Source organism: Micropterus salmoides, unplaced genomic scaffold (assembly GCF_014851395.1).
Source record: "Micropterus salmoides isolate LMB-PRFRI ecotype aquatic unplaced genomic scaffold, ASM1485139v1 Ms_hic_scaffold_23, whole genome shotgun sequence".
In the NCBI taxonomy this organism is placed as follows: domain Eukaryota; kingdom Metazoa; phylum Chordata; class Actinopteri; order Centrarchiformes; family Centrarchidae; genus Micropterus; species Micropterus salmoides.
In genome coordinates this window covers 18,612,897-18,635,536 of record NW_024041484.1, presented here as the reverse complement: position 1 = coordinate 18,635,536, position 22,640 = coordinate 18,612,897, and the positions used below count along the sequence as shown (strand labels likewise).

Below are 22,640 nucleotides of genomic sequence, written 5' to 3'. Positions count from 1 at the left end.
AACAATTTACTTTTAAAACAAAACATACTAACAGACTCAAACATGACGTGCTCTTCTGCTGACGGCCATTTATGAAAAATTTACACAGCAGCGGACACGAGTCGAGCCCTGAAGTGGTATAAAGAAGTCGTGGGTTGTACACTGTTACAGTCGTAACGGACAAACACCGTTACAGTCTTCAAGTAGACTGAAGATAAATGCAAGTTTTTCCAGGTCCTGCTGAGACACAAGTCCACAAGTAGTATGTAGTCCATGACTACACCAATATTTGTAGCTTGGTTTGTGGTTTTTAACATTGCCAATTGAAGCTGAGCACTGACTTTTAATCTTTTATTCCTTTTGTACCAAAAACAATGACTTCAGTTTTATTTGTTTAATTTGTTTGTTTAATTGAAGAAAATTCTGGCTCCAGTTTTGTTCAATACAGTTACTCAGTGCCTGCAGGATCATAGTCCCCTGGTGAAATGGTTATGTAAATCTGTGTGTCATCCTCATAACAGATTTTCAGTTTTTTTTTTTCATAACCTGTGCCCTTTTAGCAAGTAATTGATTGTATGAGCTTCCATTTTCCCAAAATGTTTGTCAAAGACATGAGGATCTTTAGTTGCTAAATATGTCCCTACGTTCAACAACTAGTTGCTAACTGTGTCTGCTGTCTGCCGTTCGTCAGGTAGTCTGCATCAAGAAACAAGTTGAGAGGGGTGGGACCGAATCAGAACATTAAAGTTGCAGGCTGTAAAACCGAAACAGTGGGCCACTATGAGCTATGTAATGTTGCACACAGTCATTTGATCTGTTGTCATTAAAAAAATTTATTAATGCGGTTATAAGTCATCAGGAAAAATACTAATTACTTGCTGGTTTCAGCTTCTCAAATGTGAGAATTTGCTGGTTTCCTCTGTTTTTTTTTTTTGTTTTTTTTTAATATTGTGAACTGAATCTCAAACAAAACATGGAACAAAAAATTATTAATTGATGATCATTAGTCGCGGCATTATTAATGACTTGTCTGTACAATAAAGCCTTGTAGTCGGCCCATTATTGCAAATTCCAAAGTAATCATATGTTCAAATGAAGAACAAAATAAAAGCAAAAGCAATAAAAAGATGAACCGCAGCAAAGTCCCCATTTCACCTCAGTTTTGGAGCACATCAGTTACTCTGGCAGGAAGGTAGAGCTCTAAGTGGCCCCTCCGAGACCACATCCTCACTCCAATCCTAGGAAGAGAGCAGCCTTTCTTTTAATCTCTCTGCCTAGCCTTGTACCCAGCAGACAGCCAAAGCTGATTGCATCCTTTTTTCCCTGAAATACACATGCTCCCGCATCAACATCAACCCGCTCCTTGTGGCTCAGATATATTTGTCTTCCCTGCACAGAAATTGGCAACAAACACGCTATGTTTGCATGTTTTAAAGAGGTCATTATGCTCATTTTCAGGTTCAAAATCTTATTTAGGTGTTTACCAGAACAGGTTTACATGGTTTCATTTTCAAAAAAAACACCATATTTTTTGTCATACTGCAAATTGCTCCAGCTCCTCTTTTCACCCTGTGTGTTGAAAGTTTCGTTTTAGCTATGGAGGGATGCATCGCACCTATACAAGATCTTGAGAATTGCACATGCACAGTTCTTAGTTAAGGACTACTAGCCAATCAGAAGCAGAGAAGGGCGGGTCGTGAGAAGCCAGTAAACAGGCTTCAGTTCAGCTGTATATGTTCCTGTTACCAGCTTAGCAACATGGACTGGAGCAAGAGTTTCAGAGTGGTGAGTTATTAATCTGTAACAAATGTATGTTTTGTTCATAATGTTTTAACTGAGCTCTGTCTCTACATCACAGTAACAACTTCATGTCCATGAGTATCAGACTAGTCGCTAGGCGAGCATTGCATTTTGCTGTGACGTCACAGCAAAGCGGAAGAAAGGACTGGACTACAAACGAGAGAGCAGAGAGAGAGAGCAGTGTTTTCTGTGGGAGATGGGAACTCCCTTTGGGCTTTTTCACCCAGCAAACCCATTACATGCACAAAAAAAGGTGTATATAACTCAATAAAGGAGTAGGGAAAAAGCCAAGAAGCATAATATGACGTGTGTGCGTGTGTGTGTGTGTGAGTGAGAGATGTAGGCAGGGTGTTTCCTTGTGTCACATTCACCAATGATAAAAAGATTATAGTGTTGAAATCCTGTTGCATTATTGTATCTTAATCTGTCCACTATAAGTGTAAATCGGAAATAATCTTTTGATGTTCATGCCCCTGTTCAAAACCATCAGTGTTGTGTTTCTACATTTGTTCTAATCTGCTGGCTTGTTGGATGGATGAGATACTCAAACAGTTTACCAACTGATGCCAGACATCCCCTGTCATTAATTATAAACCTGGTTGGCAGCAGTACAAGGTGAATTTATAGAGTATATGTGTAAAGTAGTGCATTACTCCTAGTGTCGTTTCTTCTCTGTAATCTATCTTTGCACCGGATACCTGATTAAATTACTTGGTCACAGATATTGGTTTCGTTGCAAGCGAGCCGGTTGTTGTTCAAAACCATGGATAAATCATGAAGTACAAGTTGGTGTATAGCTATATCACGCCACTGAGGCTTCAGTTTTACACTCATGCAACTGATGGATTAAGAGGAAAGAGTCCTTATTGAGCAAGGATTTACCCTTATAATGGGTGATATGGCTGTTTGGTGTACCGATAATAACAGTACTCTATCATGACATGGAAATCTATATAAAATGCATGTAAAATAAGACTTCTTCACGGGTCTAAAATTGGACCTGATTCAAAACAGAACCATGCACAATTGGGTATCTGCAGGTCTAGAGAGATCTTAAAAATAATTGAATTAAATGCCTTAGAAAATATTAAAGATGAAAATTTATAAATGGTTGCAAGCTGTCGGGAGACATTATACAAACTGAAAGCAGGTTGTTTCAACAGTGGATTGTGCTGCAGGAAGCTGTTAAATCCTTCTGTGTGTCGGTCAATATCAGACCTGTAGCAAACACGGTTGCCACTATAAGCTAAAGTAGCTAAGAAGCTCATTATTGTCTCCTAATGGGCAACTGTCAGTTTTAGCAATTACATGTAATTCATTCATTTTTAGTTCATAATTTCTCTGGAAACTTATCTGGGTCAAGGTCACATTAATTGATTCATTAATGGTGTAATAAAGGTCTTAATGTCTTGTATTTAATTTGAATACTTTAGAAACCCTGCATAAAGAATGCATTAAAAATTCACATTTCTATCTTACACACTTGTGATCACATGATCAGACCTGGTAACTGCAATCTGATCCACAGAGGTATGACATATTGACACCCCAGCTGCAATACAACCGAAACCTACCCTAATCTAATTAGACTCAATATGATTTGGACTCTGGAAACATGAACACCTGATTTAAAATATAAAATTGATTAACACAATTAACTGTATTCCTCTACTACACTCAAGGTGAAATAATTAAACTCTTGCTGTTTTTAATGTCTGTAAGCTGACAATAGCGACAATAACCAATGACATTTAACGGAGTTAGTCATGCAGTCGGCGAACAGCACAGTATCTATATTTGGTAACAGGACAAATATAAATAAGTACACGTGAGAATGGAAATACATGTAGTAGTGTGTGTGTGTGTGTGTGTGTGTATATCAAAGTTACACGTTTTGTTTTTTTCCATTTCAGAATAACTTCCTAGATAAGTAATGTGGTACTAATTAAAGGAAAATTACAAACTCATCAAATAAATCTTTACCAAAAAATGATTGCTACATGTATATTTTTCAAGGCAAATCTGGAAATCTGTCTTGATTCACATTTTAAGACTAAATCATCCAGCTCTACTTTACCTTTTGGGCGTTGTTAGTTTTTGAATATTGAATTATTACCCAGCCCTACACCCAGAGTGAACATGTCATATGGAGTAGTGAAGACAGCTTTGAGGATTTGCCTGCAGAGCCTCGATGATATGCTGATCCATGCCTCTTTCCACGTTAGGAAAATGAGCCTGCAGGATAAGTGACAGGGCAGCTGTGGCCTGTGACCCAGTCTTTTTCTGTTTCTGTGATAAGGGGTTGAAAGTGCCTCACCAATTAAGGCCTGCTCCCATCATCACTGCATGTCTCTACATGTGAGCTTGCCAGGCTGCTGAAAGCGAGGGCCTTTTGTCAGTCGCTGTGTTAATGGCTGCCTCAAAGTGGATCATAAAAGACCACTAGGCTCTCTGTGGCTGTGGGTATAGTGTCATTAGTAAAGAATTGAAAACTCTCACCTTGAAGTGCATTGTGGGGGGGAAATGAAACAAATCCAAAACACATCCTTGCCTTTAACAATCTCAATTCACTTCTCAATATTGAGTAAACTATTGGGCGTTTACTGTGCGACACACACTTGAGAGATGAATCATCCTTTTGCGCCACCACCAACAGTCGTGTTGTTGCAAGACAAGCATTGCAGGATTTTTTTTTTTTAACAAATACTAGTGTATGCTATACCCTGACCTATCCTGGATTTTGAGGATTTGTGACAAATGTGCATAAAGAGCAGGACTTTTGTCAGGCTGGACAATAAAACGATAACGATTTCTATTAAAGTTTATTATATTGAGGTGGAAAATTACGCACTACGCCGAGAGGGACTCAAATCCTGCAGTGCCAGGCGTGTCCCCCTGCTTAAGCCAGTACATGTCCAGGCCTGTCTGAAGTTTGCCAGAGAGCATATGGATGATCCAGAAGAGGATTGGGAGAATATCATGTGGTCAGATGAAACCAAAATATAACTTTTGGTAAAAACTCAACTTGTCGTGTTTGGAGGAAGAAGAATGCAGAGTTGCATACCAAGAACACCATACCTACTGTGAAGCATGGGGCAGGAAACATCATGCTTTGGGACTGTTTGGCAAAGGGGACAGGAAAACAGATCCTGTTAAGGGAAGAATGAACTGGGCCATGTATCGTGAGATTTTAAGCCAAAACCTCTTTCCATCAGTGAGAGCCTTGAAGATGGAACGTGGCTGGGTCTTCCAGCATGACAATAATCCCAAACACACCGCTCGGGCAATGAAGGAGTGGCTCCATTAAAAAGAATTAAGGTCCTGGAGTGGCCTAGCCAGTCTCCAGACCTCAACCCCATAGAAAATTGTGGAGGGAGTTGAAAGTCCGTGTTGCCGAGCGACAGCCCCACAACATCACTGCTCTAGAGGAGATCTGCATGGAGGAATGGGCCAAAATACCAGCTACAGTGTGTGCAAACCTGGTGAAGACTTACAGGAAACGTTTGACCTCTGTCATTGCCAACAAAGGTTATGTTACAAAGTATTGAGTTGAACTTTTGTTATTGACCAAATACTTATTTTCCACCATAATTTACAAATAAATTCTTTAAAAATGTGATTTCCTGGATTTTTGGATAGTGATTTGACATTTATCGTGGTGATTAACGATATCGATCGATATACTTTATTTTTATCGTGATAACATTTTGGGCCATATCACCGAGCCCTACTTAACAGTTGAGAGACCTTTTTTTGTGTACGCACTTTACAGAGTTTGTGTATCCATAAGTTCCCCTCTATTGAGTATATTCTTCATGCTACCGCGTCTTCTGGTTTAACTTCAACTACGTCCAATTAGTATTTCATTGTATGTGACGTCTGATGTTGTGAAGTGTTTGTAGAAAAAAGCTGTTGAAGATCATATGTTGACTGCTGCAAAGATAGTTTTCATTGTTGGTTGATCTACCAATTTCTTTCCCCCGTGTAATTAATATTTATTGTCTCTCTCAAATGTTAGAAAATCCTCATCATCCCCAACATCCAAGGAGATTTTACTTTGAAGGATTAATCGAAATAATCGTCAATTTTCTGTTGCTGAACGACTTGTTTCAGCTATAGTTGCCTTGGTTCATCTGAGTAAATGCAGTTTGTTCCATGTTTTGTTTTTGTTAAAATAGTTGAAGGCCCAAATTAACACTTTATTTTAAATTAAGTTTGGTTTTGCATTTTTCCTCACACTCATGCCACAGTTGCCGTGTTATAGTACAGAGCCTCGCTGTTTTTTGTTATTTAATGATGAATACTTGACAGCATTCCAGCAAATGTTGTTTTTGAAAAGATGGATGGACAGTGTTTCTCATAGTATGGCTGTAGGTAAAAGTTGAAATCACACACAGAACACAGGCTTTTTCTTGATCCCTAATTACTGCCAATAAGCTGTGGATTTATTACTTGAAAGAGGTGCATGGGATTCATACCATGATGACCACAGTGCAGGTTTGTGACCTCCTTACCCCGGCCACAGCACTGGGAGTACGATTGCCAGTCTGGTTCAGAGCCAGGTGTAAACTGACACCACAGCACCCAGAGGCTCTGTCACTCAGAGATGGCTGGTGTAATTACAGAATCACTCTAACATCACACATTTTGTAGACAATGCACTGATGCAAGTGTATGAGTAAACATAAGCTCAGACAAACTCTGAATCTCCTGTGGTCAGATATCGGATACTGGGCAATGGCCTTTTAAAAAAACAATTATTAAAGAGACATTGCTTAAATCCTTGAAGCCCACAGCTGATACAGTTCTGATTAGATTAGCCTGTTTTTTTTGCGGTAATGCCATCTTCGACAAGGGCCCTTTTAAAAGTACTGTACAATTAAGTGGCTTTGTTTAACAAGCAATGTCACAACCTCAACTGAGGGGAGATGTTTAAATAGTGATGCATCATCACAGTTTAGTATGTGACTCATCTTTATTAAAGGAAAAGACTTAAGAATTTCATTAAGTTGATTGATTGTAAAGCTTAGAAGCCTTAGGCATGGCAGGCTTGTCAGGCTTTGGATTTTGGAGGGTGGGGTTGCTTTTTCTTTTCAAAAACAAACATGTGAGCTGCAATGACTAGCATGTCAGGCTGTCCAGCGTACCACCTACAGAAGTAACTGAGGATTACTCTGAAGGCCAATGAGCACACCACTAACTACAATAGTTTGAGTATACAGGTTACGTTCCATAAAACACAGTTCACAACTGGCACAGCCACTGTGTGGAGGTGGATGCTAACAGAGTTTAGGCTAATGTTAGCAGTTCTGCTCCCTTTTTTTGGGGGGTGGAATTTTTAGGCATGTTTACACTCCAACTTCCAGTCAATGTTGCCTGAGATAGCTGCGTTCAACAAACTCATTAGTCCTCTTCCTAGTCTGATTTTACATTTTTCATTACTACTATAATGCTAAGTAGCTCTACACTGCTATATGAGAACACTGCTTTATTTCCATAACTTTTACGTCAACTAGTGAAGATGCTAATATGTCATGTATGTTGCCATCAAGTACAGATTCACGCCTTCTACCACATTCTTGTTTTAAAGTTAAGTTGTTGTTTGTTTGGGGTTTTTTTTGTTTTTTTAACCAACTCATAGAGCTAACGTTAACTTAATAAACCACTTGCTCTACAGCTGGCAAAGTGTTATAAACTGAATTAAAAGTTGTTTTTGTCTACAACCATCCGAAGTAAAAGCCATTGTGCCAAACAATTTTTATGTAAATGTGCCACTTATCATTGTAAACTATTTATGCTTCATTCCAAAACAAAAATTCTGACAGGCATAGCAACAGTAATTAAGTGGTGCAGGGTTTGACAAGCTGATGCATTTTATTAATCTAATATTGTGATCCAGTCATTACCCTCCCATCCCCCTCCCTCTCCTTCTGGGTAAAGAGAAACTCAATGAATCACTTCCTCTCTGCTTGAGATGTGGGTAGGTTTTGTCTGTACCTGCAGATGCAGGACATGCTGGCTCGGAGTGTTGCCAAAGCAGGGGTGCCTGAACGCATCATTTGTAGGGCTGGGTACCCTTTACAATTGAAACGGTACCTTTTTCCACTACTCCACTGTCTCTGTAATAAATATAATTTCAGTTGTTTGACGAGGTGTCTCCTCAGGTTAGACGTCTTTCCCTGCCCTTGATCTAATGTGGATCTGTGAACTTTGTATGACCGATGTAATTTCGTTGGTACCCTAAAGGACTGAGTTTGGTACCCAACCCTAATCCTGTGTAGACACAGAGCACTGAAGCTGCTGTTGCTGCTTGGCTAATGTGCTGCTCCATTAACAGTGTATAGACACTGTGTTAATGATGGTTTCCATTCTAGCAGTCTTGGGTCCTGGATGACATGAGATCCTGGCTTAAGTTTACTAGTTGGCCCTTGTCTTTTCAGAGGTCTCCATGTTGCCCCACAGTGGTGGTAGATTTACTCTGCTTAGTAGTAGTAGTAGTTGTAGTAGTTGTTGTTGTTGTTTTTACAATGTTTGCACTGTGTTGGCTAGTGAAAGGGACTGACGTTTTCTTTGTGATGTTTGGCACTGGTATTCAAGTTGACTAATGCTGCCTTTTATAATAGGATGCATCTTGCTCTTTATATTTTTCCCACACTCACTCACTCCCCGCCTGTTGGCTTTTGTCCCTTTTTCTAATGGTCTTAGCCAGTATGCAGCTGTAGAACTGGATTTTTGTCTGTCTCCAGCAGCACTCAGCTGACCTACTAATAGAGGGGTTGTGTGAGGAAAGCAGAGGTAGCAAAAGGACTGCAGAGCTGCGGCTTAAAACAGCCTGCCTCCGACAAACAGCGTGGACCTCCCGGGGTGAGAAGCTTTGAGGTAAAACACAGAAAAGCCCCTCAGTCAGAAAAAAGGAAATATGAAAAAAGGCTGGAGTGCAGCAACGTTACCTGCAGGCCACGGTAAATATCTGCAGCTTAGAATACAGCTTATTCTTATGGACTTTATTTTTTAAATGACCCTGAGTGACTTTGGATACAATGCTGTACTTTGTCAAGATCGCATCATAACCTGAGAAGCTGGTCTCTTAAGGTTTTACTGTTCGTCCTTGCTGCCAAGTACTTTTACTTTCAAGTCATGAAAACTGAAAAGTATGCTGTCTTAGTTGTCAGTGACAAGGTTAATGCTGACCGACATCTTCAGAGGTTTATCCTGCTTGTCCTTTGCTCTGGGTATGACTGACAAGGACATAAGCCCACATGTTGTTTTTTTTTTGTGTTGAAGTAAATTAAAGTTTGTTGCATAAGAAATTTACAGAATGTATTGAATAAACAGAAATAAAAGATTCTGACACCCTCAGGAGGTGGAACTGTTGGGAGTGATTTTATGTCACGATACTGTGCAGTGTGTCTGTCTCCCTGAATGTCTCCTACTCTATCCTGATGTCTTCCTGAGACAATTTAATACAAAGGGTAGCAAGGACGGGGTTAAGATCGCCACAGGATGTGTCTCAGTAAATTGTGACGAGTTCAGTCAAAGAAGGAATTTCCCTAATAAGAAAGTTTAATTTAATCCCAGACGGCCTGATGTAAAATCGTGCGATATTTATTTTTTCCCTAGTGAACACATTGGGGTGTCTGCATGAAGAGACAGAAACTGAACTTCTTGACGCAACCAGCTCCTGTTTCCATGTTGGCTTGTGGCAGAAGGTGGCTGGACACAATCAGCCAAACTGAAAGGCATGGGGAGAGGCAGGAGGTGGGGTTGTCTAACCTTAGAAGAATGTGGTGGTGGTGGGTGGGTGTGGAGTGTCATGAATCTGGGCTGCGCGTCCATTCCAACACTTTTCCAGCTGCAGGAACATTTCCATTGTCAGGCGTTAATCCGTAGTGACTTTCACCCCCCCCCCCCCCCTTGTCCTTGTGTCCACAGGGAATCTGTGAAGCACAGAGCTGGAATGTCAGTTGCCTCAGCAGATGACTTTGACTGACCCTATTTTATGTTGGTTTCTATGCGTACAAAGTTGTAAAGTTGCAGATATTACTGTAAATTGTAGATCCAGGAAAAAAGGATTACAATAATCTGTCAGAATTATAGTAAATGTAAAGCTCAGTGGGCTTTGCTTTCAGCTTGGCTTCTTGCCTGAAACACAGGCCTTAGTTTCTGTGATGCCTCTTTTCCACTGCAAACCAGTGGAAGAATAATCAAACAGACACATTTTTCTGTGTGTTGTGTAATTCAATAATGCATGCACAGACGGCAGAATGGAAGGAAAGCAAGTAAATACGAAGATTGTTTTGTTATCTGGGCCACATTTGGCTCAGGAGGATTTGGTTTCCGTCTTCTGTCTTTGGTGCAGACATGCCGGGAATCTGCAGCCCAGGAGAGAGGATGAAAGAAGCAGAGGGGGGTAAAAAAAATAAAATCTCATTGTTTACAAATCAGCTTCACTGAGTCACTGAAAGTACTGATTGAGCATCAGTCTTGGCAACAGTAGCACAATATTTAGCCAAGTACAGAATTTTCGCAAGTAGACATCCCATCAGCACTTTTTTATAATTTTTACTGGCTGGTTGTCAAATGTTAGACGAGACTCAATATACCACGACTGCTACCCTGCTCCTGTGATTGGTTAAGGGAATGATGCCAACCAGAAACGGGAAGAGACAGACTTTGAGAGGCCTGTGATGTATTGGCATGTCGTTGTCAAGGTTACACACAAATGAACAGCAACATTGGCAGCGTGGTTGTCTGCGTTTAGCCCACACATCCAACACAATGCTTTGATCAGTCACAGCAATCTGAGCTGTCACGTGACTTCAGCTGTGCTTTCTCTGTCAGTTATTGTCTAAAGGGAATAAGGACAAAGTCTCAGATTGTAAATGTTGGCCAGCAGATTAGATGGGAAAGTTCTTGCCTTTTTGTCTGAAGTAAAGTTCTGTCTTTAATGTGGTTAGATAACCACGTTAAAGACAAGTATCTTTCAGGACTCCTGTTGATAAGCTAAGCTAATGACTAGTAGCTGAGCCCTCTGAATGGTAGAAGCCACATCAGCCTCCATCAGGACCCTGTAGGATCTGGCCGCCTGCCACTGCTAAAGAAGCTAACGCAGCTCCAGATTTATTGCATTGAGTTGGCCCAAATAAGCAGACATAGTCCATTACACCACCACTATTAGGGCAGCAATTGATCCAATTAAGTTGCCATAGGATAAGGGCAGCTTGACATCCAGAAACACGTCATATCATTGAACGAATGGCACGGAGGGCAAGTCTGGGTCACTTTACCTTGGGTAAATGTGTGGCTTAACAGGCTGAAGCAGGTGTTGAAGCCATTGTTTGAGTCATTCTTCATTTTTACTGCATTTCTGTGGGTTGAGATTGTTGTGCAAATGTTGTGGCTAACCAGCTGGGCTGCCGGCTAATGTTGCTTGTGGATCTGTCACCATGTTAATCTTATCATGTAAAGATCACCCTGAGGCCCCATCCACACTACTCCGTTTTAGTTTACAAACGGAGAATTAAAACGAATACGATCTCTGTCCACACCAGCGTTTTAGCTGCGTTTTGGAGTTGATCTCCATCTACATTATAACGACTGAAAACGCACATCTATTGGCCGTTCAGGTACACTGGGCATGCACCCGCCGGTGTAAACATGAAGCAGATGGTCTCTTCCTGGTTACAGAAGATTTGGCAAAGATCAGACGTAGTGTTTTTTTTGTTTTGTTTTTTTTTGCATGCACCAATAAGGAGCCGGGACTGTTACTGAATGTAACACAGGAGTGTGGCGGCGGAAAACGGACTGGGAGTCTTGCAAAGTAAATACGGCGACATGCACAGTACAAGTGTAGGCAAATAATTGTTATTTGCACGGTACATAATATTTTAATAAAAATACTAATGTCAAAAACCAGGTCAGTTGCATCCTGTTTCTGCTTTGCATGACTTCTAAGACCCAATCAGAGAGCCGAGCATGCGCGGCTGCGTCATCGTTTCTAAAGTCCTCAATTTTGGCCCGTCTTCACTAAAACGCCCTCCAGAGTTTTGAAACACATAACGGAGTCGCCAGCATTTTTAAACTTCTCCGTTTTATGTCTTCGTTCTCGCTGTTGTAGTCTGGACGGGAGGTGCAAACATAGCAAAAGGTCTCTGTTTTAATTTGAAAACGCAGTAGTGTGGATGGGGCCATAGTCAACTTAACCAGCTGCATTCTGAGAGAAACACTCACTCACTCTCTCACTCTCTCAGATCTTGTGGAATGAGAGAGAGAGATTACACAAAGAAAACCATAAGCTGTCACAGTGATTGCTGGTGATGTCATGCAATGTCTCCAAAAAAAGGTTAAAGTGTTCTTGGTGTAACTTTGGGAGCAGATGGAAGATAGTCCACTGGAATATTGTAACGTTTCATTAACTTTTTCTTTGCAAGGCCGGACCATAAGGTTATTTCAAATATTGTGTGTTTTAATGTTTAATGCAATAAACAGTTTCACAATAATGCATTGCATTAGACGAAAGTCTTCAAACTAATTAAGATTTTTATTACAATTTAGGCTGGAACTAAAATCTTTTTCTGGTCCACAAAGTGTTATCATATTGGACTCATAATTTCCTAATTTTCTGTCTTTACATTGCTGGTTTTGTCTGACCGACAGTCCAAAACCCAAAGAGAACTGGTTTACTATCATAAACATTAGAGAAACCAGCAAATATTCACATTAAAGAAGCTGGAACCAGTGAAAATGTTGCTTGGTAAATTACTGAAACGATTGTTATATCAGATGTTGGGATAAAATTTTCTGTCGACTGAATTACTAATAATTTGAAACAATTGGTTGACCGTTTCGGATTTGCTGGTGTTCAATGTTTTAATACCATTTCAAACTGAATGGTTTGGGATGTTTTGTCTTTATCGGACAAAACAAGAAGTTTGAAATCATTAGGCTACTTTGAGCTCAGGGAAATTTATAATGGAATGAAATGATGTATTCCAACTAGAGCTCTGACCTGAACAATATCTTGATCTTCTATGATAGTAAAATATATTTTTAGGTTTAGAAGTGTTGGTAGGACTAAACAAGGAGTTTGAAGACATCATCTTTTTATTTTTGGGGAAGTGTTTGGGCATCTTCATACCTTTATCACAGACAGTAAAAATAATAGGAAACGAGTAGAAGATTCAAATACAAAGGTCATCGGCCCAACTTTGACCTGTGACTGCAGCTCGTGGTCGGCATCTTAACCCCTAACCTACGGGGGGGAAACTGGGACTCAGGGAAATTTTGTGGTGGCTGTTTTACACTATTTTCTAAAATGTTAGAAACCAAACGTTTAACCATACATATTTGGTTGTAGCCAGTAAATTTAACTTCTCTTCTGCAGCAAAGCCTTTTCCTGTGGAGTCCTCACAAGAGATAGTCCCAGTTGCGCGCACACAGACCAGCTGATGTCAGATTGCGCCTGCAGATTGCCCTCTCTCCAGCAGTCTGTATGAATATTCATCTAATTTGCATACTAGTTGCTTGTTCAGGCAGTTTGAAGGTCAGAGCAGAGAGATGACACCACTGATCCACATTTTGCATTTTTTGTTAATGTGTTTTTCCTCTCACAATATATTAAACTGAAGCAATTAAAGGCTGCACATTCATGCAAAACTTTCCTCTTCCTTTTACAACCTCACTCAAGTGTGATTCACTGTTCAGATTTGGCTTCTCCCGTTTCATTACGGAAACTTACCATGTTATTCACACACAAGCTTCAAAAGTTCTTCCCGATACATTATTTAAACTATGTGGCTGCCAGCCCTCTCATTCAAATCCTCCTCCTCCCTCTGCAGGAGCTGTCTGAAGGCCGGGACCTCAACGGGTTGGGAGAGCAGGCAACAGACGGGCAGACCAGACTGCAAGACATCTGCAGTGGCACAGCGGCCGGAAGCATGGCGTCCATACCAGAATACTACGCTGGCAAGAGTGTGCTGATAACGGGGGCCACAGGCTTCATGGGAAAAGTGCTGGTGGAGAAGCTGCTGAGGTCATGCCCGGAGGTCAAAGCCCTCTACCTCCTGGTCAGACCCAAAGCTGGGCAGTCCATGCAGCAGAGGGTCAGCGACATGATGGCGTGCAAAGTAAGTGTAAAATGTTTTGACTTTCTATGTATATGAGTTAACCAAAAATGTACTATACCATGAAAACTCAAAGGCACCAATCATGGCACTGAAGGTTGAGTACATAACAATGTAAGCTAAGAAGGAATCTACAACTCCCAAAGTGCATTTTGGTAGGCAACATCAGTCACCGAGCTTAATATTCTGTTATGTGGTGCTGCTGAAGATTATGCCTTTTAGAAAACTGATGAGTCTCTCCTCACCAACATGGCCATTACCTGTGGTTTTTTGGAACATGGTTGGTTAATATGGAAAAGCGGCAAACGAAAGCGCCTTTTGTTGAGTGCTTCTGTTAAACTATTACAGTAGCACTTTTGAGGCGATTGGACCTGGTAACAGTGTGGGCTATTTGAATGTTTTGACTAGTAGGCTGTTTATTCAAATGATCATTCAAATCCAGACTTGTTTAAATGGCGTTGCGGTTTTAAGTGAGTTTATAGAGCGATGGAAATTTGCCTGTGAATTATAGCAGCAGCTGCTGTTGCCATGGTGAAGTGAACCTAATGATCCCATAGTTTATCTTTGAGCTTCAGCTTCAGAGACACAAAGAGTCAAAGTGCAAAATGAGATGCCTGATCAAGAATACTGAAAGGTAAACTGAACTGGAAGCAGCTCTCTCATTGTGTTTGAGCTGAAGGTGAGAATGAGAAGGGTGGGTAATGAATGGCGGAAGTTTTTTCGGACAGCGAGGAGATGAGGAAAGGCCCAGACAGATCAGAGGATGAGACGGTGGTAAGAGTGGAGCTCCAAATATGCAGCGTCTGCTATATCAGGCTAAGCAGCAAAGCATGACTCAACAAAAACCTCTAAACTATGTGAACAAGGACTGAAGGATTTGCATTGGGTGCGTATTGATGTGCTTAGAAGCAGCTGCTGCGTGCACATGTTCTGCTTGGGTGTTGTTGGCCTCAAACTGTCAGTACACCGAAGGAAATCACACTTTCGCTGTATTCCCCTTTCTGTCTCCCTCTAATAGCATCTATTTTTACCGCTTCCATTGAACCCATACTGCATTCATTATTCTACTCACGGCTGTAATAGCAGCGGAGCAGCAGTTTGAGAATTTGCCCCTAAATTAGCACTTTTCTTTTTCTTTTATTTCCCCCTCTGAGCATGATGCTGCGGCCATCCAGGATTCACAGAATTACCTCTCACCATATAATTACTTCACTCTGCCAGTTAACAGCACCCTATAATTTCTGCCCAACACAAATGGGAAGATTGGGCAACAGAGGGAATTTTTATTTTTTTTATTTTATTTTTTTTTAAACTGTGTGTTCCTCCTCTCCTGCAGCTTTTTAATATTTGATATTTTCAACAGTAGCCTCGGCTGTTTGTCCAGAAACTTCACAATAAAACTTTGCGAGTCTACATCCAGCCAAGATATAGTCCCGCACATAACTCCCATAAAATCATAAATTGTTGGGGTTTTTTTGGTCAAATGAGAGAGAACCTGTTAATTACTGAGTCTTAGATATACTGATAGGTAATATTTAGTTACCTCTGGACCTAGTTGTTTTACAAAGGGGTTTTATTGGCATGGGAAACAGACATTTACATTACCAAAGCCGTTCCCTTGTCTCCAGTCTTAATGCTAAGGCAAGCGACTCCTGGTGTTGGATTCATATTTGATGGTCGGATGTGACAGAGGTATTGATCTTCGTGTCCTTGCAAAGGCGTGAATATTCCCAAAATGGTTTAACTATTCCATTAAGCTGGATCTGTATTTGCTAAAACAGAACAAAGCAGATACTGATTAGCTTCACAAAGCTGGAACAGGAGAGGGAGAGAGAATAAAAGGTTTAGTTAACAGCTCTGTAGCCCACAACAGTGTCATGTCCATACATCGAACATCGGTCGATTGGACAAATATATGTAGAATTTTAAAATTCCTGTTGCGTATTAGTGAAGCATTTAACCTACTTTAACTACTGTCTGCACCGATAACAACATATAATTAATGTTTTGGTTATGTTTGCAGTATTTGCCCCTCAACAATTTTCCATTGGATTTGGCATCAATCTGATCGTGTCCACTATCAGGATTGACCCTCTGCCAAGTACAGACTCACTCTTGCTCGGTCCACGTTCAAAAGTGATGTCATTAAATTTCCATGACCAAGCCTCAAGTACCAATTGCTATTCATGCGAGTCCTCAGGTCAGTATTATTCTATTCAGCATCGAGATAATTCATGAAGGAGAACAGTGGTTCTGTCTCTCGAGTAGCCTCTCCTCTTGTTCTTCAAGCCAAGCCAGTATCTTTCTTACCACCTGTTGCTAGGTAACGCCCAAGAAACCTGTCCCATGGCGTTGTTCAAAGGATGCAATCAAGGGAGCTGCCCCGAGCAGGAAAGGGACAGCACGATAGGTATCTCATTATCTGTGTGCATCTCCACTGCACCGACTTTGACATTTAAGCACTGTCTGTCTGTGTAGAGGTTTCTTTGATCCAGTGGAAATGTTTGGATGCCTGCAGCTTCTGCTGCAATGCCAGGCACTGAATGGCATGTTAGGCACTTCATACAAGTAGCCCTCTGGGTACACAGGGCCTCTCTCCTTTCTCTGTGGCATGCTTTTCCCACCCACCAATAGGATGGTTGAACCCACTAAGCTCCATCTCGGAGGGTGTGCAGCATCTTCATAGTGCAGGTCTGTAACTGAAAGGAATGAGGTCAGATGACTGGGGGGGGGTGCTTTGGGTTGATGGGGATCTCATGGAATTTTGCCTACAAGCAGGATTATTGATCATTACTTTAGAGGCAATACATTGATCAGTGTGGCAGTTGTAACAGATGGCTTCTAAATGAGACAGAATTCAGATCATGCAACATATCTTTTGTAGTAATTCGTTTAAGAACAGACGACCGAACAAACAAACTGAACAAATCTATGTACATAAAATTTGAAAATTAAATAAGACAAACGGGGGGGGCAACAAATCGGACAGCGCATTTTCACAGTAAATTTAGTAAGAATATTTACCTCCCACAGAACGTGAGCTATTCCCCTGATAAATTACTAGTCCTTGTGATCACAGATTCAAAATTCTGCTCTGTGAGAACGATCACTTAAAATGCCTCAATACCTGCTGATATCTCATTTAAAATATGATAGAAAATGATATTATAATTTATATGTGACATTGATTGTTGCCTGTTTATATATTTAAGTGTGTCTTATCAATAATAAAGATGATAGGATGCAGTTAAAAGCGCAAACAAAGCCTGTACTATATATAAATACATCCAGGATACTAGCATAACCAACCTAATGATTAATGTTGTGGTGAGCTCTGAGGCCAAATAATTATTGCTCTTACAGAAACAGATGCGTCTGTATCTTGATATTCATCTTAAAGTTGAGTAATGCCTTTTTTTTTTTTTTTTTTTATCTTGCAAACAATCATTCATGTCTCGAAGGCTTTGGTTTTGCAACTACTGTACTAATAATTTCACATCTTTAGAAACTAATTGATGCATAGTAACATCCAGCACAAGGTTTATGTATGTAAATGCACAGTTGCACCGAGAAGTCTTTTCTGCAGTTGTTGCTGCTAAACAAGCCGTTCAGAAGTAAATCCCAGACAGAAAGCAGCCCTCCCTCTTCCCTTTTCATAGGTGGTGTATGTGAAGTTTGTGCCAGACTGTGTTGTTGGTATAGTGCCCTGCTCTGTAGTTTTCAGCCATTTGCCAATTGTCAAAATCTCATACAACATAACATTGTTTTACTGATTTCCTGTTGTTTGCATCCAGAGCCTGGTGGTCTTTCAAGTAGTATACATATTCAAGATTTCTTGAGTCCTGCTGGCTCACACAGGCAGCTCTGCGTTTCCACTGATGAGCTGATAAAATCACTGCCTGTTGTTGTTGTTGTTGTTGACTGTTGTTAATGCCAGTTGTCAGCGCAGGCACAGCTGATCCATCTACCTCTCAATCCTGACGCAAGAACAGACCATTCTTAACATGATTCTCTGCCGTCACATCATACATTCAGGCATCATAAGCTAAATCCTGCCGTTTGTGTGGCAGCGTGTTAAAGGTGTGTCAAGCTCTGCTAAAACAGCAACTTCTAGGGATGAGAGCGAGCGCGGTGACTTGGGGGAATTGCTGTGTTGAGTTCTGCTCAGAGACAGGGGAGGGAGAGGTAGGGGCTGCCAGTCTGGCACATTGTGAGGCATTTGCTGCTCATCTGTGGTTGGTTGGCATGCAGTGCAGCAGGCAAGAAGACTGAGAGGCAACCAATAGCCCTGCAATTCCTCCCCAGAGAGAGGGGCAAGCGGGAACCAATGCTTTTGCGTATAATTAAGCCGCAAATTAACTCTAGTTTATTAAACAAATTAGCACATTAAACGTCTCTGCTGAAGTCATTAAGGCAGTGGAGACATGCGTAGTGAAGACTCTGTTCCTCAGGGGATTGTTGTAGGCCTCCACAGCGTGTGGAGTCTGCCAGTCAGTTTTCTCTCTTCCACATCCATATGGCTCCAAAGATATCTATGGCAGAAGGCCTTCTGAAATGTGAGGCAATGCTTTTTTGCGACTTGTGTTTTGACCACAGTGCTGAAGTAGGACACATATGTACTTCTCTGTGCCCTGTCCATCCTAAACATAATGTACATAAAATCTTGCCTGTGCTTCGAGGAGGGGCATGTACTTAAATTTAAATATTACACACACTGCTCTTTAGAAAGTCAGCATTAACTATACAGAGTCTGCCCTTTATTATGTTTGACTCTTGAATAAGGACGGTAACAGTATTTATTTTATTTTTTTATTTATTTTTTTTTGTCAATAATAGGAGTTAAAGTAGTATATTTATGAACACCAAATGGAAATTTAAATAAAGTATGACAAATTTCAATGGGCAGGGTACTTTAAAGGGCTGTTTTTTGTCTTTAGGCATTTTGGTATTGGATTTACTTTAAAGGATGGTCAGTGTGTAAACAGCTGGAAGAAAGCAAATGAAGTCAGCAAACGGATCTTTTGGAAGTTTAGAAAACGTGCTTCCAAATTTCTTATCCCTGCATCATTATTTGGCCTTTAGTTGATATTTGTTTTGTGTATTTAGGTGTCGTCTATTGGGTCAAGATGAATGAAACCCTGCTTTTTGGGAGGGGGCAGCAGAAGGTTCGTAGAGGCTTTGGGGCCTGATTGATGTGGAGAGCAACTTCTCCTCTGTCCCTCAGAGAGGATCGTGTTCATCAAGATTACAACCTGCAGCAGCTCTGCCTCTAGATAAACTCTGAAATCAATCTGATAGAGGAAATCTGTCTGTTTCCATAGTGGTTGTTGGGAGACATGTCGGTACTCGGAACCGCAGTCAACTTTATGGTAGTTGAATGGCTCACGGGGGTGAACAACAAGCTTTTTGCCACAGTACCACATGTGTCATGTTGGTCTCTAGTATGAGGAACCATTTTATCACAACTTTTTGTGTTTGACACCTGCATCTTCATGATCCAGGCAGGCCTTGCACAACCATAAAGCTGGTATTAAAATAATGGCAGAGTCTCCTGTGGCCAAGGTTGTGGTTAAGACATTGGGGTCTTTTCCACTTTCCCACTTCCTGATTGATGAAAAGCTGCTGTCAATGAAACTCAACACTTCCTGTAGATTTTTCACATTAAAACCTATTAGTCATGGGAAGACTTTAAAAGTAACTGGTGAATGAAAATGGCAGTTCCCTTAGCTAAGAGAGCTGATGACGTGACTCTGTTGTACAGAGAGTTGGTGCTGTGGACATGTCTTAATAAATTCAGTATTATGTACAACAGGTAAACATGGAGGAAGTTTTGGACTTAAATAGGGCTTCTCTCAGATGATTTCAGAAGACTCTGGCTGCTAAGCATCGTGCCTAAAAAAGCAAATAGCTGATTTCACCGTCCGATCCAGCTAATTCCTCGTGGTGAAGACACAAAGGCCTGCAGAACACATCATAAACAGGCTTATTTCTGTTTGCTCTTGGAGGGTAATAAAATTCTCCTGTACTCAGCATGAGGTCACTGTCTGAAAGAATGGAATGCCACCAGAACGCCAAGCCCAGAAACTCTACATTTGGTGTCACCGTAAACCTTATTACTCTGCTCATATTGATCATTTCAGTTGAGTTGTATACAATGATAGCCCAGAGCCAGACATGAGAAAACCCTTCTCTTATTTTTTTTTTTTTGTTTGCTATGATGACCTGCTCACTGCATTCCTTGATTGCTCAGCTAAGCTCTTAAACTGTCAGATTCAGTGTTGAAAGAGTTAAATAAAGAGATTGCGGCATTCTTTCTCTTAAGTGGACCACTCCATGAAATGTAATGCTATTTGTAGACAGTGCTTACCTTAAGATAAAACGGAACGCTTTCCCTCTACAATAAGTTTCCGCCCCAATCCACAAGCAAGACTCAGCATTTTAAAGCCAGTTGGTATGAAATCATTGTTACAACAATTAAGCAGGGAGAGTTTCCGCCTCCGACAGCAGGTTTTGGGATTTTGCTGAAATGTGTAATGACTGGGTGGTTAAAGCTGTTTCTATGCCACTGGGACACTGAGGCGCAAGGATAGATTTAAGACTGGGTGAAGAGGAGTGTAGACGGACCCTTTTAATCCCTAATGTGCTGACAGCCCCAGGGGGTTAGTCACGTCTGTCCTTTGTCACTGCTTCCTATGAGACCCATCCTCATTTCTGTCTGTCAGTTCAGCAGATGAGAAAGATCCTCACTGGTATCTAAGAAATAATGACTACCCACATCCTCCACCATGTATGGACTTTTGTGCTAATGCCCACTGTTAACGTTTTGGTCATTGTTAATAACTCTTGGAAAACAATTTCTTTCCCCCCCTTTTGTCAGTCGAATAATAGGATGTGAGCAGGGTCACTAATTTAGACTTTGTCAGACAGAAGCAATTAACGACTGCACCTTCAGCAATGACCTCAATTTCCTGACATGCACAGTTGGACGGACCTTCCCCAGCTACAGTAAATTTTCCGGCCTGTTCATCTCCAATTGGTGTCTCTGGCTTATTCAGCAGGGAAATGACCAATGGTGGTGCACACGGCAACTACAGATGTGTCCAGATGTTACAAAGGAACAAAAACAAGGAAATTGACAGTGTTTCTCAAAACTCAACAAAAGTAGCAAATTCTTCAATTTGAGAAGCTTGAACAATGAAATGTTTGGCTTTTTTTCCTTCAAAAATTACTTGAATTAATCTGCAACTGTTTTTATAACAGAGCTGGAGGCTGATGGGGGTTTCTTGTCAATTTCCCTGGAGGAAGTCACTGAGGTAGTCAAACAACTCCACAGTGGCAAAGCCCCAGGGATTGATGAGATCCGCCCATAAATGCTAAAAGCTTTGGGTGTGGAGGGGCTGTCTTGGATGACACGTCTCTTTAACATTACGTAGAAGTCGGGTACAGTGCCCAAGGAGTGGCAGACTGGGGTGGTGGTTCCCCTGTTCAAAAAGGGGGACCAGAGAGTGTGTGCCAATTACAGGGGTATCACACTTCTCAGCCTCCCCGGTAAAGTCTACTCCAAGGTGCTGGAACGGAGGGTTCAGCCGATAGTCGAACCTCAGATTGAAGAGGAACAATGCGATTTTCGTTCCGGTCATGGAACAACTGACCAGCTCTTTACTCTCTCAAGGATCCTGGAGAGGCGTTTGGGATGAGGATTAGCACCTCTAAATCTGTGGCCATGGTTCTCAGCAGGAAACTGGTGGAGTGCCAACTCCAGGTAGGGAATGAGTCCTTACCCCAAGTGAAGGAGTTCAAGTACCTCGGGGTCTTGTTCACGAGTGAGGGGAGACTGGAGCAAGAGATTGGCCGGAGAATCGGAGCAGCGGGGGCGGTATTGCACTCGCTTTACCGCACCGTTGTGACGAAAAGAGAGCTGAACCGTAAGGCAAAGCTCTCGATCTATCGGTCAATTTTCGTTCCTACCCTCACCTATGGTCATGAAGGCTGGGTCATGACCGAAAGAACGAAATCGCGGGTACAAGCGGCCGAAATGGGTTTCCTCAGGCAGGTGACTGGTGTCTCCCTTAGAGATAGGGTGAGAAGCTCGGCCATCCGCGAGGAGTTCAGAGTAGAGCCGCTGCTCCTTTGCATTGAAAGGAGCCAGTTGAGGTGGTTTGGGCATCTGGTAAGGATGCCTCCTGGACGTCTCCCTGGGGAGGTGTTCCATTCACGTCCAGCTGGGAGGAGGCCTCGGATGACCCAGGACTAGGTGGAGAGATTATATCTCCACATTGGCCTGGGAACACCTTGGGATCCCCCAGTCAGAGCTGGTTAATGTGGCTCGGGAAAGAGAAGTTTGGGGTCCCCTGCTGGAGCTGCTGCCCCTGTGACCCAACCCCGGATAAGCGGATGAAGATGGATAGATGTTTTTATAATTGATTAACTGCTTGAGGGTCGGCAGCTGTGACTTCCCACTCCGTCGAGGAGTTAGCGACACGTCTGAAGGTGTGAACAGCATGTCCAACATTAGCTCTGCTTCACACTGTGTCCTATTATGCCCCCCCCCACCCCCACCCCACTATCAATATTTTGGACTATGCCAAAAAACGAAACCTTACGGTTTGTTTCCTCACAACTTTTGTGCATCTTCTACTTTTTTTTTCTCCCCATGCTGTTTGTCTCTCTGTCATCCCTTTGCTTCAGGGGAAAGGTCTGCATGAAGGGGGCTGTGAAAAGATTGGAGCCCAGTTAAAG

At 41.7% G+C, this 22,640-nt stretch overlaps 1 protein-coding gene across 2 annotated transcripts in view; it reads left to right on the top strand.

Annotated features, from left to right (window-relative positions):
• Nucleotides 1-22,640, top strand: part of si:dkey-97m3.1 (fatty acyl-CoA reductase 1) — a 57,340-nt gene that overhangs the window by 11,274 nt on the left and 23,426 nt on the right. For both annotated transcript variants that reach the window (XM_038738638.1, XM_038738639.1), the window contains exon 2: nt 13,617-13,904. In XM_038738638.1, the coding sequence (XP_038594566.1) occupies nt 13,617-13,904 (288 nt within the window). The remainder of the gene's footprint in view (nt 1-13,616; nt 13,905-22,640) is intronic.